Below are 23,316 nucleotides of genomic sequence, written 5' to 3' on the forward strand. Positions count from 1 at the left end.
AAAAGTAATTGAATTCTTACTGCACTGTACCTGTATATGTATGTATATATATATATCCCACACAAAAACGTTCGATTCACTTAAAAAAATCTAATACAAAATAATCATTCCTCGTGTCCTCCATGCAGTCATGTGAGGCTGAAAAGGAGCACAGGGTTTTGTTATAAAAATAAATAAATAAAAGAACGATAGAGTTTGCTCCACACCAATCACATAGAAGAAGTAGAAAAGTATAGTAGCCTCATCATGCTGCTGGATATTAAATAATATTATTGAATGCGACAAAAATACTCTAATCTTGCACGATGATTTCTCTTTAAAATTAATAATAAAACCTGAAAGGTAAAGGGAGCTACAGGCTCCACCTTTATTCTCAGGGGTTAGCTGGGAAGAAAGAAATGGATGAGAAAGAATCTGTATAGTATAGGGGACCATATATAAGTCGTGGACGCTCAGCGATCTTTAAACATCTTCTTGAGAGATCAGGGTGGATTTGCATCAGCCTCGAAGCTAGTTCAAACTAGTGGGAGGTTGTTTGCAAGGGAAAAGAAACTAGCTTGAAAATTAGGAAGAGAAAAAAAAAATCACCAAGAAAGAAGGAAAACTTAGTCCAATATAGCTGATCAATGGCTCGAGGAAAGGTTCAGATAAAGCGTATAGAGAATCTGGTGCACAGGCAAGTTACCTTCTGCAAGCGCCGAGCTGGGTTCCTTAAGAAGGCTAAGGAGCTCTCTGTGCTCTGTGATGCTGAAATTGGAGTTTTCATTTTCTCCGCCCATGGAAAGCTCTATGAACTGGCTACCAAAGGGTATCTCTCCTTTTTCTCTCTCTAAAATTATATAAACCTAATCCATTATAAATTTAAAATACAAACATTCCACATATTTTATATGATAAATTCCATCATAGATATTATGTCATGCGTTAACCTTGAATCGAATCCATCATTACATCAAAGAATTCATAATTGTTTGATATAAGTGGTAAATTTTATAATAAAACAATAATTCTATATAAAATTTCTTATATGGAATCACAATTCAATAGTGAGTGAGCATATGTACATTTATGAGTTCCAATGAGTGAATATATATATATATATATATATATATATATATATATATATATATATATATATATATATATATATGAGTGTGTCCCAAAATCTATAACCACCTTGTAGTTTTTTTATTTAAATAATATTTATACATTTACTTATGTATCTAGTTATTATTTGTTTGTCATTTAATGTCCGATGTTGATATTAAATCACAATGACACTATATAATTTCTCCCATTCTAGCAATTGAGTTTTTTTTTTTTTAAAAAAAAAAAACATGAAAAAAAAATTAGTAGAAAAAAAATCTAACATAGATAAAACTATTTGTAGAGTTCTCACCTATGTACAAATTTAAATTTTAGATTAAATGGTTTCTTGATATAATACTAAAGCTTTTAGAGTTCGAAATCTAATCAACTTTATTTATTAGTGAAATATTTTAGTATAAGGTAAAGTGCGCCTATTCACACTTTAAGTCTAGTGGATTTTCATGCGTGAGTGAGGTATAATAAAAATATAAAATTGTTCTTGAAATTTTGATCTATAAATCTAAGCTTTAAATTGAGTGATTCCTTGACAATAGTTTGTGTAATAGCAAAGGGGAGATTGTAATTTAGCTTTTTTACTGGACTTGAGAAACGTGGCTGCCACTGGTACAATAACTTAAAGTTGAAATTCTCTCTTTTGTATGAGTTAAACAGAAGCATGCAAGGGCTTATTGAGAGGTACATGAAGACCACCGGAGGATCTCTGCAGCCTGACCTATCCAAAGAGACGCAGCCTCTAGTACGTAATATATTTGTCATGTTCTTCTCTTTTTCCCTTAACTTTTTGCATATTTATAGGGAAAGTTAGACAACAAATATCTGAAAAAGCAGTTTTGGCATCAGATGCTGCCTAATTAAAATGCTGGCTTCTCCAGAGAACACGCAACCTTTACTCACACTAATAGTTTTTATTTTTTTTTCTCTCGATAAATAAAAAATTACTTAATGTGATTTTATTAAATGGTTAAAGGCATATTACAAATTTGTGTTAGGTTAAAAATTAATTGGTCTTGATTGTAATTTTCAAATATGTATATAGTCAAAAGAAAAGGTTTAATTTAAGGGAAATTTTTATGTAACCCAGTCCATCATAAATTTAATATGTAAATATGTGAGATTCATATATTTAATAGATAAGTCTCACTATATATCTTATGTCCTGGGTTCATGTTAATGTTAAATTAGGTCTATACAAGAAAAGAGAAATTCTTGCCTAAACTTGGTCTATCATAAAATCAATATAAATATGTGGGACCTATGTATTTAATAGGTGGATTTCACCATACATCTTGTAACTTGGGTCCATAATGAATCAAGTTTAGACAAGAAAATTCCTTAATTTAAAGAGTAATTTAGAGGAAATGAGAAGTTACCATGAAGAGAATTAATAAGTTATCGAAAGTATTGTGTAATTTTATTTGCACAAAATATGTGGATATAGGACTATTTTATATTATAATATAAAAAATATATTTCACAATGAGTAAGAATAATTAAGTAGTGGTATTGGTAACAACCATATATCAATTTTACCATTGAAGTAGTGTGCATGTAGTTAATACATATACAAATATTTACTAGTTAAATTAAAATAATTTTTTAAAAAGAAAATTAAATACTTCATTGGGTTTTTTTACTTTTTTTTTTTTCCTCTTGGTGTGCATATTCCTGTTGCTTAATTACTTTATTAAGTGCAAAGTAATATTGTATGGATAGGATGCAATAGAGGAGATCAACATGCTGAAGAAAGAAATTGAGATACTCCAAAAAGGAGTCAAGTGTCAATTACCAATTAATGATTCTTTTATAATATAGTTAAAAATTAATAACTAGAATTCACTAATTTTTTTTCTACATTTCTTGTGTACATCCTACAGGTACTTGCTTGGAGGGAGGTCTGAGGAAATGACAATGGATGAATTACTAATACTAGAAAAAAATCTTGAAATTTGGATTTGCCACATCTGTTCAACAAAGGTATCAAAATTTAATTAATCTTAAAACAAATTAAGTTTATTTTGGCATTTTATTTATATTAATTTAAGGTAACTATTAATTAATTTTTATAAAGCTTGACTAATTTTTTAGCTAATGGTACACAGATGGAAATACTGTTCAAAGAGATCCAGCTGCTGAGGAGAAAGGTTAGTACTCAATTTTTTTTTTAATTATTAAATTCTACAGCTGCATTGTTTTATCAATTATTTGCTTACAAATTGATGACAAATTTTCAATTTTTTGAAAAAAAAAAAAAACGTATGTATAGCATAACTGTAATATTATAATTAATTAAAGCTTAAATGGCCCATTGAGTTGGTAATTTATTGATTGGGTGTTTTATGTCAAGGTTGAAGTCATAATTAACATTTTTTTATATCAAATTTGGTAATTATTAATAAAATCAAAAGATAAGTATAGTATTATTTTCTCATTAAAGAAAAAAAAATAGATACAGATAATTATTTTTTTTTGAAATGATTTGACTAGAGCAAAATAGTCTTTTTCATTTTGGACAATTAAATAAACTTTTTGCAATACTGCCCTTTCGATAACTTATTATATCTATTGCCCGCACAAGAGATTAAACCACCAAACATCAATGGAAGAACAAATTATGCTACCAGATTCCGTTGATAGAAGATTATTACCCATACCTAAAGATTCAAAGTCTCCAACTAAAAGAATCAATAATTCATACTGTATTATGAATTGCCAAAGTCCATTGAAATATAGCAAAAATAATAATAATAAAATCCCACTAAGGAGAAAAAACAAAATCCCAAAAATGAGAGAATAGGACCCTAATATTTGGAAGAGAACCTTATATGTCTTTTAAACGAACACAAATATGAAAAAAGAAACCCAACATTTAACATGTATTTTTCTTTTAAAACATTTTCAAAATAGAAAATATAAAACTAAAACTACAATCTTGCAATTAAAAGAAAATTGATACAACAGACACACAATTAATGTATAGTAACATACATAATCACAATACAGAGAAGAGAAAAAGAATGAACATAAGATTTATGTGTTCGACTGAAAGATCTACATCTATAGACAAGACGAGAGAAAAAGTTTTACAATGATTAAAAAAAAAAAGTAAAATACAATCACATAGAACTTTTAAACCCTAACACAATGTGCTTTCTAAATTTCTTAGAATACTATTGCAATAGGTAGAAAATACAATATTTTTCACCACTGACCTTACAAAATTTCCATTTGGGTCATAATATGGAACTTTTCGAGTTAAGTCATAATTCGAGTCCATGAGACATATCCAAAATTCAGGCCACATAAAGTAATTATTTTTTTTCCCTTGGCTTAAATTCCCTTCATCATCAACAAAATTGGCTTAACACTTTGTCTTTTCAAATGCGTTTGCAAGGGCTAATAAGTACTACAAATACTAACTAGGTCTAAGTAAAGCCTAAACTTGCTTACCAGGGTAGCCTTAGTTATCATATTTGCTGAATTATCATGTGTATAGACTTTATATACAACTACAGTACTTTATGATACAATATATCGAATAAAGTGATATCTAACATCAATGTACTTTGTTTGCCCATGGTAGATCTAGTTCTTTGTGAGATGAATGGCATTCTAACTGTCACAAAACACCATTAGCTTGTTTTGTAACAACCTAAGATCACTCACCAAATCTTGCAACCATAATGCTCATCTTACTCTTTGGAATGTCAAAGCAATATTTGTTGTACATTTTAAATACCTCAAAATCAATTTCACAATCTGCCAATGCTCTTTCTCAGGACCTGTCATGTATCTACTCATAACACTAATTGAATGTGAAATGTCAGGGCTGGGATAAGCACTAGTATACATGATGCCACCCACATCACTTGAATAAGGGACACTAAAGATGTTCTCCTTCTCCTCATCTATTTTCTATGATATGTTTGTAGATAACTTAAAATGGACAAATAATAAAAATATAGGTTTAGCATTATTCATGTTGAAACACCGAAGCACTTTCTTAACATAGGCATGTGGAGACAAGAAAAGTTTTCCAACACTTATGTACCTAGTGATCTCCATTCCCAATATCTTCTTTGTAGCACCCAAATCCTTTATCTCAAATCACACGACCCAACCTATGGGTCGGACCGACACTAGGACCTGGGCCAGCCTAAAGCCCCCGAGGCCCGTAGTAAGCCTAACTGTTCATTAACCCAACTCGAAGGCCCATTTGGGCCCAATTTCAAGAACACAACCGAACAGAGTCCGACCATAAAATGGACTTACCAACGGGGAGTTTTCGACTCACCCGACTCAGAAACACAATATATAGTTAATTGGGAGCTCACCACCCTCCACATACTCATCAACATAATAATAAATGGGAGCTCACTCCTCATCCAATCCATCAAACATGCATAGCATATTAAGTTTACAGGTCCCAAAATAATAATTTAGTTTACAGACCCAATTCAAATAATTACTGCTAACACATGCAGAAATTCTAAGAGTAAATAAAATTACACAAATATTGATAAACAACTCGCTAAGTAGAAAAGGTGTTAACCTAATAAAATATCCTCCGTGGCTGTAAAAATTTTTGAACAGAGTGAGCTGCTCAACTCAGAGAGTAAAATATCAATTTTAACCATAATCTCTATAACTATCTAAAACTAATGCACTCAGAGAGTGAAATGCAACATCAATAACATTTTCACATCATAACATCAAAAGGTAATTTGGAGCACTCACACACCTGTAGTATCAATCATAACATATGGGAGCCGATCCTATACAGCCTCTCTTAAATCCAACTCCGTGCCACAATTATTCAAATCTGACTTCCACTTAATAATCAAATCGAGGGTCCCAATAATTACTCAAGCCGTGACTACCCCTCAAGGATCGGGTCCCAACAATTACTCAAGCCGTGACTACCCCGCCCCATCCATAGTCCACACCACATCACACGCACGCCAACGCACGCACACCGCCCAAATTACCACAACAACATCCATGGCACATCAACGCTATGAATGCAACATAAATCGTGCCTAGAGTTTAACTACATAAATATATGCATATAAGTGATGCATGGGCATGCTTGAACATATAATAATATCGAAATTACAATTAAAATTAATATTCTACTCACAGACTTGACGATGGTCACTGAGGAGGCTGGGCGGAGGAAGAAGGCTGTCCTAGCTCACCTGACAATTTTATTACAATCATTTAATAAATTTGACTCAATACAAACAAAGAAAAAGACCAATACGTCCTAAGTCGTACAAAATCCGGCAGAGTCTCCCTATACCTAGGACCTACCCAACCCGCAAAAGGGCTCAAAACACACTTCTATATCCACAATCCATATATCCACAACTCAATCACATCACACAGCCCTCCCGCCCATCAAATCAATCATTCATCACAATATGTAAAATTTCAATTTAGTCCTTCTAATTGATCATTTTTGCAAAACCGCCAAATAAGCTCTAAAAATTATAAAACTCTACCTCATGTCCTTAGAAATATTACTAAGCTATTGCAAAAGAATCATAATTTTCTAAGCTACCACGAATATTTTATGGATTTTTAATCCTATTTATGCACTAGAAAATTACGAAAAGCAAGGTCTGGTTTACCTTTGCCGATTCCGACTTTGGGAACGCGCCGATGCCCGACAATGGTGGGGTAGCCAAAACCTCGATCCAATTCGAGACTTTTCCTAGAGGTCCTGTTCGCCGGAATTCACAGATCCGCATAACCGCGAATTTTCGCGAATCGAGGATACCTACACGGCCCAATAATAATATATAAAAATCGTGGGTGTTACATTCTTCCTCTTACGTAAAATTCGCCCTCGAATTTTACACAAGGCGTAATAAAGTACATGATTACACATTGAACAGATATGGTACTTGCTACGCATGTCCCGCTCGACTCCTGTGCACTCTTCCACCGATCGCTCCTCCACAAAACCTTAACCATAGGGATCTGCTTTGATCTTAGCCGCCTCACTTGGTAGTCCACTATGGCTACAAAGTTGCTCCTCAAATGTCAAGTTCTCCTTTAGTTCTATTACATCCGATCGTAGTACATGAGAAGGATCGGAATGTATTTCCGAGCATAGAGATGTGAAACACGGATGAACGTGAGAAAGGTTGGGTGGTAGCTCCAACCGGTAGATAATCGCCCAACTCTATCAAGAACCTCAAAAGGTCCAATATACCGAGGTGCCAACTTGCCCTTCTTTCCAAATCTCACGACTCCCTTCATTGGAGAAATCTTCAGGAATACATAGTCACCCACTGCAAACTCCACATCCCTCCGTCTGGGGGTCTGCATAACTCTTCTCGCCATCGAAAGTCAAGCTGCTGCTCCTAATTAAAGGAACTATCTCTAAAGTGTACTGCACTAGGTCTACATCATGCACCTTCGCTTCCCCCATTTCCGTCCAACACAGAGGAGACCTATACTTTCTTCCATAGAGTGCCTCATAGGGTGGCATCCCTATACTAGAGTGATAACTGTTGTTGTAGGCAAATTCCACCAAAGCTAGCCGTCATCCCATTGACCTCCAAAATCCAAAACACTCATGCGAAGCATTTCTTCCAGTTGTTTGGATTGTCCTTTCTGATCAGTCTGTCTCGAGGGTGGAAAGCCGCATCAAGTTCAACTATGTGCCAAGTGCCTCCGCAACTTTCTCCAAAACCGAGAAGTGAATCAGCCCTCTCCGATATTATGGAAGCCTAACTCCATGCAATCTGACTATTTCTCGAATGTAGAGCCAGCGCATCGTGCCACGTAATATGTAGTCTTCACAGCAAGAAGTGAGCCGATTTGGTTAGCGGTCTACAATTACCCATATCGAATCATATCCTCGCGTGGTACGAGGCAACCCAGTCACAAAATCCATAGAAATCATTTCCCACTTCCATTATGGGATAGGGAGCTCTTGCAACTTCCCTGATGGTCTCTGGTGTTCAAACTTCACCTTCTGACAAGTCAAGCACTTGGACACAAAGTCTGCTATGCCTCTCTTCATGCCATTCCACCAATAGCTATCTCTCACATCATGGTATATCTTGGTGGAACTCGTGGACACTGCATGTTGTATAGTGTGCCTCTCGCATGATTTCATTCTTGAGGTTGTCCACATTGGGCACACATATCCTAGAACCTTGCACTAGGGCACCATCATTGGCAAATCAAAACTCACCACCTTCACCCTGCTGTACTCTTTCTATGATCTTCATTAATTGTTGGTCTCTGTGTTGGGAAAATCTAACTCTATCTCGCAAGTCTGGCCTCACTGAAAAATGAGCCAACAATACCCTCATCCGAAAGATCTAGGATTAAACCTTGATCCATCAACTCATGTACTTCCCGAATCAATGGTCTCTTCTCTCACAAATGTGTGCCAAGCTACCGTAAGATTTTCTCGCTCAAAGCATCCGCACTACATTGGCCTTCCTGTGGTGGTACCGATGGTGCAATCATAGTCTTCCGTAAGCTCCATCCATCTCCTCTGCCTCAAGTTTAAATCCCTCTGTTGGAATATGTACTTCAAACTCTTATAGTCGTGTATATCTCTCACACTTCACCATACAGTAGTGTCTCCGCATTTTTAGTGCAAAGACTACACCGCCATTTCCAAATCATGGGTGGGATAGTTCGCCATGCCTCTTCAACCGCCTTGAAGCATAAGCCACTACTTTTCCATTCCGCATCAAAACACACCCTAGGCCAACTCAAGGCCACAAGACACTGTATCCTTCACCGCCATAGGTAGTGTTAACACAAAGGGCAAGGTTAGACACTCCTTATCCTCATCATTATAACCGACTTATCGAGCTCTCTTCCCGTCTCTTGGATCTTATCCACTTCCCTTTTCCTATTTTTGGTATTGTTGGTATCTTTTCAACTCAGCATTTACTTATTCCTTAATTTTAGTCCTATCTCATCCTTACACCTTTTCCTTCAAAGATGTCTATCCCATCATCAACTTTAACTTTCTTTTTATTTCTTAGTCTTATCTTGATTACTAGTTTCATTACTTCGAGAATTCTAACCCTATGATTTACTCCTACCAAAGACATTCTTCACCTTATGTAACACTTATAATTACCCATAGAGAATTTTTTTTGTACCCCTTTTTCCAACTTAACTATCGTAACATTATCATTCCCTACCAAATTAGTAGGAAATTGCTTATCCCGATGAATATGAGCCCCATAAACTATAAGTTCCATCCGAACTAACACTACTGTAGGAAATATGTGTCATGCCTTAATTCCAAAAAGATACTTCACGTGTTCATTCTCCTTAATGTAATCATATATACCGCCCATAGCTTTCTAAACTTCAACCTCAAATTACCCATCAAAGAACAATTTCATCTATTGAAACTCATCCATAAATAGTACTTCATCTAGCTCATAGTTTAAAACAATCGCAAGCCTTAGTAGCTAACTCAATTTAACTCCACATTACTCGATCGTCCTTTCATACTTAACACTAGGTATGCACTTATTGTCATTCTCATATCAGAAATTGTATATGAATTGGTGCCTATCAAAATCTCAAATAACTAAGTCTCCTTGCCTCGCCTTTGCTCCTTATATAACGCCTGAATCAAAACACGAGCTAAACTTGAAAAGAAAGAAAATATCCTCTTATATTCAACTACGCCCCATTGTCCATATAATAATGTTTAACCTATGTTTCTTAGTTTTTCTCTTCAAATTTCATCATCTCCTAGCACAATTGTGCTCTACCTATAAGGTATCATCTGCATAAACCCTTTACTATACCATCGTCCTTCCTGACATAATATTTTATAATTTATTAACTTTACTTATACTCGACCTATGATTCATATCTATCATCGTTTATATTGTGCCCTTAACCCTTGTTGAATCCTGAAAGATTTCTCTCGCTAATAGATTCTTCAAACACTAATTTCACCCTTATCTATGGTCATTAATTTGATCCTTAAACTTTCTAGTGATTTATTACCATCCATACTTGTCACTTTTTATTCTACCCTCATCGTTGCTCATTATTAAGGCCATCGCAAAGTGATTCTCGTTGATCACACTAAAAATGTTTGCCTGACATTCATAACGAACCTCTAACTACCTTCTCACTATCTCAAAAGTCTAACCTAAAACCTATGTGTCATTATCTATCATTCTTTTCCTCTCATCATACCTATTTGATCCCTTAGACTGACTTTTATTCAACTTACTGCTTACTAACTTCTCTTTCTCTACCTATTTAGGTAGTCCGCAATACCATCGCACACCTTCTAACATTTACTCATTATTATTGTATTCCATACCTCCATCACTTTTCTCACTAATGTGGTCCCATTTTGGGTTTTCCATCCTTGTCATTCTCCTTGCCAAGAATAACACTTAGCCTATCCTATATCTTAACTTTGTTCCTTTTATTATGCGCTCTTTAGGTTGTCATTTCATTTATTTCCTTTGTCTTACCCAAAATAGAACTTGACTATTCTATCCTCGGTTCCATTCTTCTTCCTAACATAATAGCAGATCGCTAACTATATCTTCAGAGTCTCTATCGCTATCATATGTCCGTGCTACTCAGATTTGGTCCTTTGACCACTCTAGCTAGTACTTCCACTAGCATTTAGATTATATTGCATCCGCAATCAATTGTCCAACCTTTCATTCTGCACTTTCTTTATCCATTGGCCTTCTGTGATTTATCTTCGCTACTTTATTACTCTTAATACTATTATAATTAGATTATACTATTGTTTTGAATAATTTGAAATTAGAAAGGAACTCAAAGAAATTACACCATACTTCTATTGTATGATCTCTATTCTTATCCTTTAGCTTACATAATACCCTTACCACCTCGAGAACCGATTCTCGTAGTAATTTTATTTATTTGTTATTATTATTATTATCCATGTTTACTCAATTAGCCAAAACTTAAGGTTCCGGGCACCCAAACCCGTCATCCAATTCAAAGGATTTACATCCATCGTGATCTGATTATATATGATTCCTATGATAGAACTTGCATCCTCCGCAGGATACCTGAGCCAACTTCTCTCTACCACACTCTACAGTCCCATCTGGGGTACTATTTTGTTGGTCACCATTATTAGTAATAACTTTCGATCCCTTCTGAAAAGATAGGACTATACCCTAACTTGCTGCAACAAAGATACTACATTTACCACCTTGCCCAAAACCATGTCAAATTAATGACTCTCCTATCATATGATAGCTCTGTGAATCATCAATTCATAGTTCCGACTTTCCCTAGGTAGTAGGGTTGTACTTTATTTCATACTGATACACACAAGGTATACTATTCTCACTAAGTTCTAACCAAATGTTTGTCATATTGCAAAAACCATCCAAAATTCCATACTGAATACTAGATAATCTCACTCTATAGGTGTCACCTTTACTTTGCAACTAATCCGAAACCTCTGGTCTGATGGCAATTCTTATTGTAACTCTAGCTCATGCTAGGGTAACTGAGTCACTGACTCTAGTTATCACCCCACTGTGACCTCTCGATATTCTAACTCTAGACCCCTAACTAGGAGTTCCCAACTCCTCTGCAGATATAGAACTCTGTTATGGTATTACTGCACCAAAACAGAGACTGCTTGCAAACATCCTCATCATAAGCACTACAGGGAAGTACGCAGCTCTACACAATAATCTCATGTCGGTACTATAATCTGCAGCTTACAGAGCAGACATCGAGAACATTGTATAGTTACTACGATACGTCCCGATGCATCAGGTCTCCTAATTTCTTATCTCTCCCGAATCTTCTATTATCACAAACTTATTATGACTGGTCATCTACCGATGACCGCCAAGAGTGATATCCTCATCCTTATCTAGGCAATCGCACTTTTAAGACTCATTTTTATGTACTGCTCATACACTAAATGGGCACGCCATTTAAACCCATACCGACAAAAATATAACATTTCTTGGAGTACGATCCTCATGATAGACCTCACATGTCTACTAACTCTATTTCACATTTCTATGTACTCCACTAAAATCAAGACACTAATCGAGGTAATCTTATATTTCCCGAGGTATAACGTAAAATCTAGAAACAAAGAATTACAGAAAAGACGAAACAGTAATCCTATACTCCGCATGTGACTCCTAGTAGACTCTTCCCAACACTTAGATAATTTTTCCCTATGAACTGGAGCCTAAGCTCGATACCACATTTGTCACGACCCAACCTATGGGCCGGACCAAGACTAGGACTCGCCACCTAAAGCCCCGAGGCCCGTAGTAAGCCTAACTGCTCATTAACCCAACTCTAAGGCCCATTTGGGCCCAATTTCAAGAAAACAAACTGACAGAGTCCGCCATAAAATGGACTTACCAACGGGAGTTTTCGACTCACCCGACTGTAAACACAATATATAGTCAATTGGGAGCTCACCACCCTCCACATACTCATCAACATAATAATAAATGGGAGCTCACTCCTCATCCAATCCATCAAACATGCATAGCATATTAAGTTTACAGTCCCAAAATAATAATTTAGTTTACGCACTCCAATTCAAATAATTATTTCTAACACATGCGAAATTCTAAGAGTAAATAAAATTACACAAATATTGATAAACAACTCGCTAAGTAGAAAAGCAGTTAACCTGCAATAAAATATCCTCCCCGTGGCTCAGAAAATTTTTGAACAGAGTGAGCGCTCAACTCGTAGAGTAAAATATCAATTTTAACCATAATCTCTATAACTATCTAAAACTAATGCACTCGTAGAGTGAAATGCAACATCAACAACATTTTCACATCATAACATCAAAAGGTAATTTGGAGCACTCACACACCTGTAGTATCAATCATAACATATGGGAGCCGATCCCCATACGCCTCTCTTAAATCCAACCCGTGCCAATTACTCAAATTCTGACTTCCACTTAATAACCAAATCGAGGGTCCCAAATTACTCAAGCCGTGACTACCCTCAAGGATCGGGTCCCACAATTACTCAAGCCGTGACTACCCCGCCCTATCCATAGTCCACACCACATCACACGCACGCCAACGCACGACACCGCCCAAATTACCACAACAACATCCATGGCACATCAACGCTATGAATGCAACAAAAATCCTGACTAGAGTTTAACTACATAAATATATGCATATAAGTGATGCATGGGCATGCTTGAACATATAATAATATCGAAATTACAATTAAAATTAATATTCTACTCACAGACTTGACGATGGTCACTGAGGAGGCTGGGCGGAGGAAGAAGGCTGTCCCGGCTCACCTGACAATTTTATTACAATCATTTAATAAATTTGACTCAATACAAATAAAGAAAAAGACCAATACGTCCTAAGTCATGCCGAAAATCCGACAGAGTCTCCCCTATACCTAGGACCTACCCAACCTGCAAAAGGGCTCAAAACACACTTCTATATCCACAATCCATATATCCACAACTCAATCACATCACACAGCCCCTCCTAGGCCCATCAAATCAATCATTCATCACAATATGTAAAATTTCAATTTAGTCCTTCTAATTGATCATTTTTGCAAAAACTGCTCAAATAAGCTCTAAAAATTATAAAACTCTGCCCCGCGGTCCTTAGAAATATTACTAAGCTATTGCAAAAAAAATCGTAATTTTCTAAGCTACCACGAATATTTTATGGATTTTTAATCCTATTTAAGCACTAGAAAATTATGAAAAAGCAAGGTTCGGGTTTACCTTTGCCGATTCCGACTTCGAACGCTTCGGATGCCCGACAATGGTGGGGTAGCCAAAACCTCGATCCAATTCGAGACTTTTCCAGAGTGGTTCGTTCGCCTGGAATTCACGCATCCTGACAATCACAAATTTCCGCGAATTGAGGATACCTACACGAAGCCCAATAATAATATATAAAAAAATCAGGGGTGTTACACAAACTCATCACTTAATTACTTTTTTAGTATATTAATTTGTGACATGCTTTAGCAACAATAAGCATGTCATCCACATACAATAACAAATAAATAAATGAATTATTTGAAACCTTTCTATGATATACATAATTATCATATGAGTTATAGATAAAGCTATTAAAAACATAAATGTATCAAATCTTTTATACCACTACCTAGGTGACTGTTTTAGACCATATAAAGATTTCTTAAGTAAATAAACATGGTTTTCTATACCTGAAATGGCAAATCCCTCAAGCTAACTCATAAATTTGCTCCTCCAGCTCACTACGAAAAAATGATGTCTTCATTTCTAAATACTCAAGCACTAAATCATGAAGAGTAACCATAGCAAATAAGACTCGATAGAATTATGCTTCATAATCAAGAGAACACTTCATTAAAGTCAATCGCCTCTCTTTGAGTAAAGCCTTAGCTACCAACAAAGGCCTTAGAGTGAGGTGCCTCTATCCCTATAGTGCTCCTTTTTCTTTTACACCTATTTATAGCTTACTACTTTCTTTCTCTTAGGCAATATCACAAGCTCCCAAGTCTAATTCTTTTGAAGGGATTCAATTTCATCACTCATAACACTGACCCACTAACGTGAAACTAAATAAGAAATAGATAGTCTATAATTATTGGGTTCATGCACATTAATTATCTCAGCAACTGATAAGGCATATGCAACCAAGCCGGCATATGCATAACTCTGTGGGTTTGATCTAGCTTCTCTATTTAACAATTACTCTTGCTCAGGTGCATCCTCTTCTCGATCAGATCTTACATCTCATCCTCTAGATCATTAGATCGACCATCAAGTGTCAACCTTAAGCTCAACTTATTCTCTGACACCATGATCTGATTCTACTATTGAATTCTCCCTTTAACTATCCAATGAAGAAGACTCATTAAATGTAACATCTCTGCTAATAATTAATCCTAGCAATTTTGGATCATTGCACCATAACTTATAGACTTCTCTCAGATGCATACCAAAAATATGCATCGACTCAAACTTATCATCCTCACAAGAGCATAAGTAAGACAACCATATACGGACAACCAAATACTCTCAACTAAAATGACAATGAGTTGACACCAAAAAATTACCACAAGAGGTGCATCTTCAGTCAAATGAGTCATAATCCTCAATTTTATTTTCATTACCGAATAATAATTAAATGGTCGGACTTGGAGTCTAAGCCTGCTAAGAGCAATGATTATTTAAGCTAGAACTACAGAGGGCTTGGCAATCGTCATGCAATTCATGCTCTTAAAGAGCTTGGAATTTCTAAGAAGTAAGATATTATTTTTCTTTATGAGACCATTGTTTATGCTAATAAACTTGAAGAAATTTGAGTTCTTGTTGGTTATAAAGGTTACTTAATATTGACCATCTTAGTCATAATGGTGGTCTAGTTGTCCTATGAAGGTATGATTCTCTTGTCAATGTTATTGGTTTTCCCCAAAATTGTATTGACATGGTTATCTCTAGACTAAATAATGTCAATTGGAAATTCACTAGATTTTATGGTTTTCCCAGGATTCTTGGAATCTTTTGACTTACTTGGCAGGTTGTTCTTCTTTCCCTTGGGCATATATAGCATATTTCAATGACCTGCTTAATATGGATGATAAAAGAGGTGGAATTCTGCACCCTAAAAACTTTGCTGTTGGTTTAGAAATAATATGGAAGATTGTCAACTGGTAGATCCTCTACATAGTTATTCATTTACTTAGGAGTGAGGAAGAGGTATAGATAGATGGTTCAGGAATGACTTGATGGAGTTACCCAATCCTGGTTAGATCTTTTTGCAACTTGAAAACATTTTAATTTGCATGCTACTATTTTACTTCACACTCTTATCTTACTAGAAACAGATTATACTTGTTGGATGGGTTACATGAGGCACTTTTGGTTTGAAAACTTTTGGCATTCTCATTCAAATATCCATGATATTGTTAATATCTCGTGGGATGAGTCGACTAAGAATCTCATCATTAATAGAATTATTTTGTGCAGTCAAAGGCTTTAGGAGTGGGGTAAAACAATTATGGGTGGTTTTAGGAGAGATGCTAATCATATTCATCGCGGGTTGGATACTATTCAAGGCAATAAGTATGACATTTTTATTGCTATTGAGGATCAGCTAAAAGAGGATCTTAGTATAATCCTGGCAGATGAAGAAGTCTTTTGAAAATAGAGATCTAAAACATTTTTGTGTAAAGAAAGAGACAATAATACACATTTTTTTCCTTTCCTAAGCTTTTTTCTCAAAATAAGTATAATTATATTAATGCCTTGCAAGATTCAAATGGTAATTGGTTCAAAAACAAGGAAGGAATGGGTAATCTTATTTTTCAGTAGTTTACTGACTTATTCTCTGAGTCAGTTGGAGATTACTCTAGAGTGGTTAATTTAATAGAGTGAAAAATCTCTACTTTTGATAATGCTATATTATTAGCTCCTTTTACAACATAGGATTTTAGAAAATGTATCTTTCAAATGCATCCTAACAAATTGTCAGGGCTAGATGGCATAAATCCAGTTTTTTATCAGAAAGTTCAGCGCATTATTGGTGATTATGTTATTAATAGCTGTCAAGAATAGCTTAGGAGTGGTGTGTTTCAAGCCTCCTTGAATAATACTATTATTGTTCTTATCCAGGAAAAAGAGAGTCCATAAACTCTTAAGGACCTTCGATTTGTCGCTCCCCATAATGTTTTGTATAAAATTATTGCTATAGTCCTGACAAATAAACTAAAGACTCTCTTGCCTAATTTTATTTCTTTGGCTCAACTAGATTTTATTTTGGGAAAACTCATTATAGATAGTATTATGGTTGCCTTTGAGGTCATTTATCATATGAAGAGGAAAACAAAAGGGAAAAGAAGGGAAGTAGCTCTTAAGATTGATATTAGTAAGGCGTATAAATGTGTTGATTGGGAGTATCTGTGCTTGACTATGCTTCAGATGGGTTTTATTATCAAATATGGGTAAAACTGATAACGTTATATGTCACTTTAGTTAATTATTTTGTTACTTTGAATGGTGCAAAATTTGGCATTATCACTCTTAAGAGAGGCCTTTGACAAAGGGATCCTCTCTCCCCTTATCTTTTTATTTTTTATGCTAATGGTTTATCGTCTCTATTCAGATAGGGCAACTAGGGGAGATATTCATGGTTTTGGAACCCTTATTGTGTCGTGACGGTCGCTTACAGAGGATAGTTTTTCTTCTTCAAATCTAATGCTTCGGAGTGCTATAATATCAAAACTTATCTTTACTACATATGAGACTGCTTTGCAAGCTATAAACTTTTAAAAATCTAGAATCTTTTCATTAATACTTCTAATGTTGTTAAGGAAGAGGCTTCCTATATTTCGAATGCTTTTAACCCTCTAGATCATTGGAGATACTTGGGTTTCCTATCTCTTATTAGTAAAGAATAAACAATAGGCATTTGCCTATCTAAAGGAAAGGTTACGAAAAAGGCTTTAGTGGAAGGGTCAATTTCTTTCTCATGTTGGAAAAGAAATTTCGTTGAAATCTATGGGCCAAGCAATCGCCACCTACTGTATGAGTGTCTTTTCTATCCCAATTTCTTTATGTGAGGATTTACAAAGAATGATGAATTCTTTTTGGTGGGGTGGGAATGGTCACAAAACTATTCACTGACTATCATGGGATATGATATGTTTGAAGAAGGAGTTAGGTTATATGGGGTTCCGAAACCTCCACTATTTTAATTTAGCTTTACTTGGCTAGCAAGGTTAAAGGATTATTTCTAGCCCAATTGCTTTTCTTAGCAGGATTCTCAAAACTAAATATTTCCTCATAGGACTTTCTTGAAGGTAAGAAGGTTATAACCTTGGCTTTGTTTGGAAAAGTTTATTATTAGCCAAGGATGTGCTATCAAAAGAAATCAAGTGGAGAGTTGGTGATGGCAATAAAATTAATGTGTGGGAGGATCCTTGGATTAATAGACTCAATAATTCTTGTGTTGATACTCCTCAATAAATGGACTAGAAGATCCCAAGGTGTTAGGTTTGAATAATAAGGATGGGTTTAGCTAGAATATTAATTTATTGTCTGAATTATTTTTTCCCAATGATGTTGAAGATATCTCTCATATTCCCTTTAGCATGACTAGGCAAAAGGAGATGGAAATCTAGGTCACTAAATTAGGCAGTATAATGTGAAAACTAGGCACCATTTGATTTTTAATTCCAGGAGAATTTGTCTCACTTATCCGCCTCGAGATTAGAGAAGAGTGTGGAAACTACAAGTTCCTCCTAAAATAAAAAAATTTCTTCTGAAGAGCAATGATGGATATTCTTCAAACAAAATTAAATTTGTGAAATAAAGGTATCAATGTTGACTCAAGTTGTGTTGTTTGCAAAGATGGGGAGGATGACCTGTATGTGTTCCCCTATTGCCCAAGAGAACAAGATTGCTGGAGATTTCTCGGCATTTCCACAGGGTCCCATTCTTACTCTTATTTTGGTGATTTGTTTAAATATCTTTTTAGGATCTTGGATTCATGTATCATGGGGAAAATATGCACTATATTATGAAACCTTTGGTACCATCAAAATCACTTTGTTTGGCAAGATAGGAGAGGTTCTAGGAAATTATAAGCTCAACTATTAAACTTTTGGATGAATGAGAGCAGACAAATGCTAAGCAAGTTGACGCCTAGAATCCCAACAACCAACTGCAACACATCTGCTGGCTAAACCCACATTGGGCCCCAAATGTAACCTGAATGCAGGTATCTTTCATGAGTCTTGCAAGACTAGTTATGATGATGTTCTAAGGGATTCGACTGGGTCCTTTGTTTTGAGAATTTCTGGGTTTCATACTACAGTTTTCCAACAAAAAATTAGTGAGGTAATTAGATTAGGCAGACACTTATTTGGCTTCACAATTGTAATATGAGAGATATATAGAAGGAGGTTGTTGTTGTTGTCCACTCTTTAGAAATTGATTTGTCAGAATTTGGATAGTTTGTTAATGATTATAGGAATTAACCTTTTAATAAATGGGTTTAATTGAATTTTGGATTCAGCGACAAGCTAATTTTGCAGCTCATACTCTAGTTAGGGCAACTGTATTAAATGCTAGTCCCACCATTTTGTCTAAATCTCTAAATTCTTTATGCAGTATTCTTTCTTCTAATATTGCTCTAGCTTCTTTTACTTAAGATTTTGGATCATGGATTTGAATGTATTGTGGAGACCTGTTTTCTTTGGTTTAGTTTGGACCTAATTTGTTAATTTTTTTTTTTAAATATTGATAAAATGATTATTTTCCAATAAAAAATGTAGATAATTAAAGAAAACTTATATTACGAGTTAAAGTAGGGTCTTATAATTTTAAATTTCTCTATAGGATTTGTGAATTTACAAGACAAAATCTAAAAATGTAGTTATACCAAACTATTTTTGTATAAACTATTTTAAATTTCGAATAATAAAAATTCAGAGACCTAAGGAAGATTTTTTTCTGCTAACTTTTCTATGGTTCACCTTGCAATTTGTTATCATGTTAACATATTTTTTTTATAAAATATTTTATCTAATTTTTTTCATATATATTTTTTGTACAGGAAGAAATATTGAAAGATGCAAATCAATATCTCAAAGATAAGGTATTAAAGAATGTTAACTATTATACAAAATTTCTGCTGAAATATATAAATCTTACCTCTTTTTTCCTTGTTTCAATTATTTTTGGCAGATAGAGGATACTGTTGAGATTAGTAACTTTGCACCAATGACCACTAATACTCCATATCCACTAACTATACAAAATGAAATATTTGAGTTTTAATTAGGAATAGTGTGTGATGGGCATGCAGCAGTTCTTTCTGAGATGTTTTGGCTCAGCATTTGAGCTTCATGAATTGTTATAATTAATATCAAATTATATATATGTCTAGGTTGCCCATTACATGGAAAATTGGCAATAATGTTGTCCTCAAACAAAATACTGTTACAGACAGTTTCAATATAATTAATTATGAGGTTTGATATTAATCAACTTATTTGTTTTTTTTTTTTTTTCGTTATTTTAATTGTTTCACAAATAGCATGTGTAGTTAGAATTTAAAAACAACTGGAAATTCTTTTACTCACATCCTATATCTTGAGTTCACAGTGAATTAGATTTAGGCAAAGGAAATTCCACAACATATGCCAATATAGGCTTCCACTTGCAAACACTGAGGTAAAGTCCACACTAAACTCACTGTCTGTATACAAACATGTAGCTAATTTTTGCATTAGAATGCTGATATCTTGAACTAGTACTTGAACAAAATTATTATTATTATTATAATATGCAAAAGGTCTGTTACATCCATCCCTTATCAATTTATTAAACCACTCAGTGCATGAGAAAATATATGTACATGTGTGTATGCAAAAACAAGAGGAATTTATTTGTCCCTGAGGTATATCCTTCCATCATCTATCAGAAAGAAGAATTTTTTTGATACAAGAGCAAGGATTGGACAATATAAACAGCAATGCGCCTGCCAGAAACTTAATCTTCAAGAAATGGATAATCAGTATAACCAATCACAGGATCAGGTGTATAGAATGTTTCTCTGTTGTACTTGTTGAGAGGAGCATTAAGCTCAAATCTCCTTGGCAAATCAGGATTGGCTAGGAAAAGACGACCATAAGCAGCAAGATCAGCACGGTTTTCTGCTATAGCTTGATTTCCATCTTCCCTGCCATAGCCACCAGCAACAAGAAAAGTCCCCTTGAAAGCCTTTCTCATGGGCAGAAGACTGTCTGGACTTTCAGACTTCTCTCCGGGTTTTTTCATTCTTGGCTCAACCATGTGACAATAAAGAATTCCATATTTATTCAGGGATTTGGCCATGTAAAGTCCCAAAGCATTAGGATTTGAGTCTCCAGATTCCATATAGTTTGCAAATGGAGATAATCTGATTCCAACTTTGTCTGCTCCTATCTCGTTAGCTACAGCTTCAACTATTTCCAAAGCGAAACGGCAGCGGTTCTCCAGAGATCCACCGTATTGATCTGCACGATCATTCACCTGATCTTTCATAAACTGATCAATTAGGTAACCATGAGCCCCATGAATCTCAACTCCATCAAAACCTGTAAAGCAAACAAGAAAATGAAAAGCAAAAAAGGATTAATTCAATAACTCTGAAAACAGAAACACTTGTGTGCTCCAATGTTACTTAAAAAGCCTACCAGCTTCCATAGCATTCCTTGCTGCAATTCTAAAATCATTCACGACTTGTGGAATTTCATCTGTTCTTAGTCGCCTTGGAGGCGTGAACTGGACAACATCAGTGTCATCAAATCGAATTTGTGGGGTCAAAGGCTTGTCAGTAGAAGAGATTGGAGCTTGCCCATTGGGCTGAAAACCTGTAAACACCAACAATTGATGGAAAATGAAGATGAAGACAAAGAGGAGCATTCATAAAACAGAGCACTTTTAAAACATAAAGATGTTATATGGCTACTATAGACGAGTAGCATGTACCCTCTAATTGAGGGCATAATCACCAGAGAAGCCTTTTTGGTAATATCAAGTTCATCAAAGTGCGAAATCCAGCTTAATGTTTAAGCAGTGGCAACAGATACAAACGTACAAAGCACACACCTGAATTTGAAGCTCTTCCAACATGTATAATTTGACAAAAGAATATACCGCCTTTGGCATGAACAGCATCTACAATAGGTTTCCACGCCTCAACTTGTTCTTTGGTCCAAATACCAGGAGTAAAGTTAAGCCTTTAGCAAATGGAAACAAACCAGAAAAGTTATTATGAGACTTCAAATTTCCCCAATTACCCTTTTCAATTTGTGAACATAAAAAATACAATATCCAGCTAAACTCTTAAAAATTAGAACAGAAATTACCCTTGAGCAGTGTCAGAAATTCCCGTTGCTTCAGCTATAAGAAGAGCCCCTTTGGTGGTTCTCTGAGAGTAATACAAGATGGCATGTGGCTGAGGAACATTGTTGTAAGATCTCTGCCTGCCTAGTGGAGGTAGAACAATTCTGAAAGATAAACATTAAACGATGAATCAATACCATAAAGCTTCACAATTTCTATGCGAACGGAGCTTGCAAATAGAACTCTGCCCTTGTAGCCGTAAAACAATTGAGAGAGAGCATTTGATTGGCTTGTATAAATCATTAAGCAAGGAGTCAACTGCAAGATAATGGAATTATAAACAATGCGGGCATTAGTATTACCTATGAGAAAGGTTGAACTTCCCCATCTTGTATGGCGTGAGAAGAGGAATAGTGGGGGATTGAGCAGATATGTTAGTGTTGTTTGAGTCATGTTCTTTTTGCTGAACTTTAGTTTCCAAAGTCATTTCAAAGAACTCGAAAGATTTTAGCTAGAAATGAAAAATAAATGAAAGCAGAATGGAATGGAGAAGCCCAGCAGGGGAAGTGGGTATTTAAGGAATCCAGGAGCAGACAAGCCGGTGGCGTATATGATGGGGAACCATTGGTAAAAAGCAAATGAAGGTTCCTCCAAGCATTCAACTTTGGTGTTTGAAGAATCGCAGAGCGGCTTATCAGTCCCAATCCCACAGGCAACCATATTGGTTCAATTCTTATTCAAAATTGGATTGCTAACTGTGTATTCAAAATTTTTATAATTTAAATTTATAATCAATTTAGTAATCAATTACATTTCAATTATTAATAGTGATATATTCATGAATTAATTGTTAAATTTTTATTTTATATTATTTTATTAAAAAACTTAAAATCACAAATTAATTATAAAATTAATTACAAATAGTAATTAATTTCAGTTCATTATAAAAATCAGTTGTAAATCACCTGTTTTTTTAGTGGTTCATGCCTATTTGTCAAATCTACATCTATTAACTGAGGTTTATTTATTTGATTTCGGGGTGTGAGCTTTATGGGTTTTGGTTTTAATTATTTAGAAACATGGATTGCCAGGCTAAGATTTGTGCCACAACTCATAAGCATATTCTTTAGCTGTGGCTTTGGCATGCAATTTTTTTATTTTAATTTCAATTTTGCGCATCACGAATTGATTATTTATTACTGGGTGAAAATTTTGGAACTTGATTTTGTTTGTTGAATTGGCATTTTGAAGCTAAATGAAGCTCTTTAATTAATTTATTTTTTAAAGATCATATTAATAGACCAATGTTTTTGCTTGATCACATGACAAGTAATTAT

At 34.9% G+C, this 23,316-nt stretch overlaps 2 protein-coding genes and 1 long non-coding RNA gene across 3 annotated transcripts; 2 read left to right on the top strand and 1 right to left on the bottom strand.

Moving 5' to 3' along the window:
- Nucleotides 1-360: 360 nt before the first annotated feature.
- LOC131176522 (agamous-like MADS-box protein AGL12) lies at nucleotides 361-3,102 on the top strand. The gene is made up of 4 exons (XM_058141567.1): nucleotides 361-808; nucleotides 1,762-1,846; nucleotides 2,824-2,885; nucleotides 2,985-3,102. Exons 1-4 carry the CDS (start codon nucleotides 627-629, stop codon nucleotides 3,100-3,102), a joined length of 447 nt encoding a protein of 148 aa, XP_057997550.1. The 5' UTR covers nucleotides 361-626.
- Nucleotides 3,103-3,203: 101 nt separating this feature from the next.
- Nucleotides 3,204-20,133, top strand: LOC131176524 (uncharacterized). The gene is made up of 3 exons (XR_009146545.1): nucleotides 3,204-3,251; nucleotides 19,704-19,745; nucleotides 19,835-20,133. It is a non-coding gene; the product is annotated as an uncharacterized LOC131176524 (long non-coding RNA).
- A 407-nt stretch (nucleotides 20,134-20,540) lies between these two features.
- Nucleotides 20,541-22,521, bottom strand: LOC131176525 (putative 12-oxophytodienoate reductase 11). The gene is made up of 5 exons (XM_058141570.1): nucleotides 22,342-22,521; nucleotides 22,003-22,143; nucleotides 21,743-21,873; nucleotides 21,328-21,504; nucleotides 20,541-21,228 (listed from the first exon to the last, which is right to left on the bottom strand). Exons 1-5 carry the CDS (start codon nucleotides 22,464-22,466, stop codon nucleotides 20,642-20,644), a joined length of 1,161 nt encoding a protein of 386 aa, XP_057997553.1. The 5' UTR covers nucleotides 22,467-22,521; the 3' UTR covers nucleotides 20,541-20,641.
- Nucleotides 22,522-23,316: the final 795 nt, after the last annotated feature.

Source organism: Hevea brasiliensis, unplaced genomic scaffold, assembly GCF_030052815.1.
Source record: "Hevea brasiliensis isolate MT/VB/25A 57/8 unplaced genomic scaffold, ASM3005281v1 Scaf150, whole genome shotgun sequence".
Classification (NCBI taxonomy): Eukaryota; Viridiplantae; Streptophyta; class Magnoliopsida; order Malpighiales; family Euphorbiaceae; genus Hevea; species Hevea brasiliensis.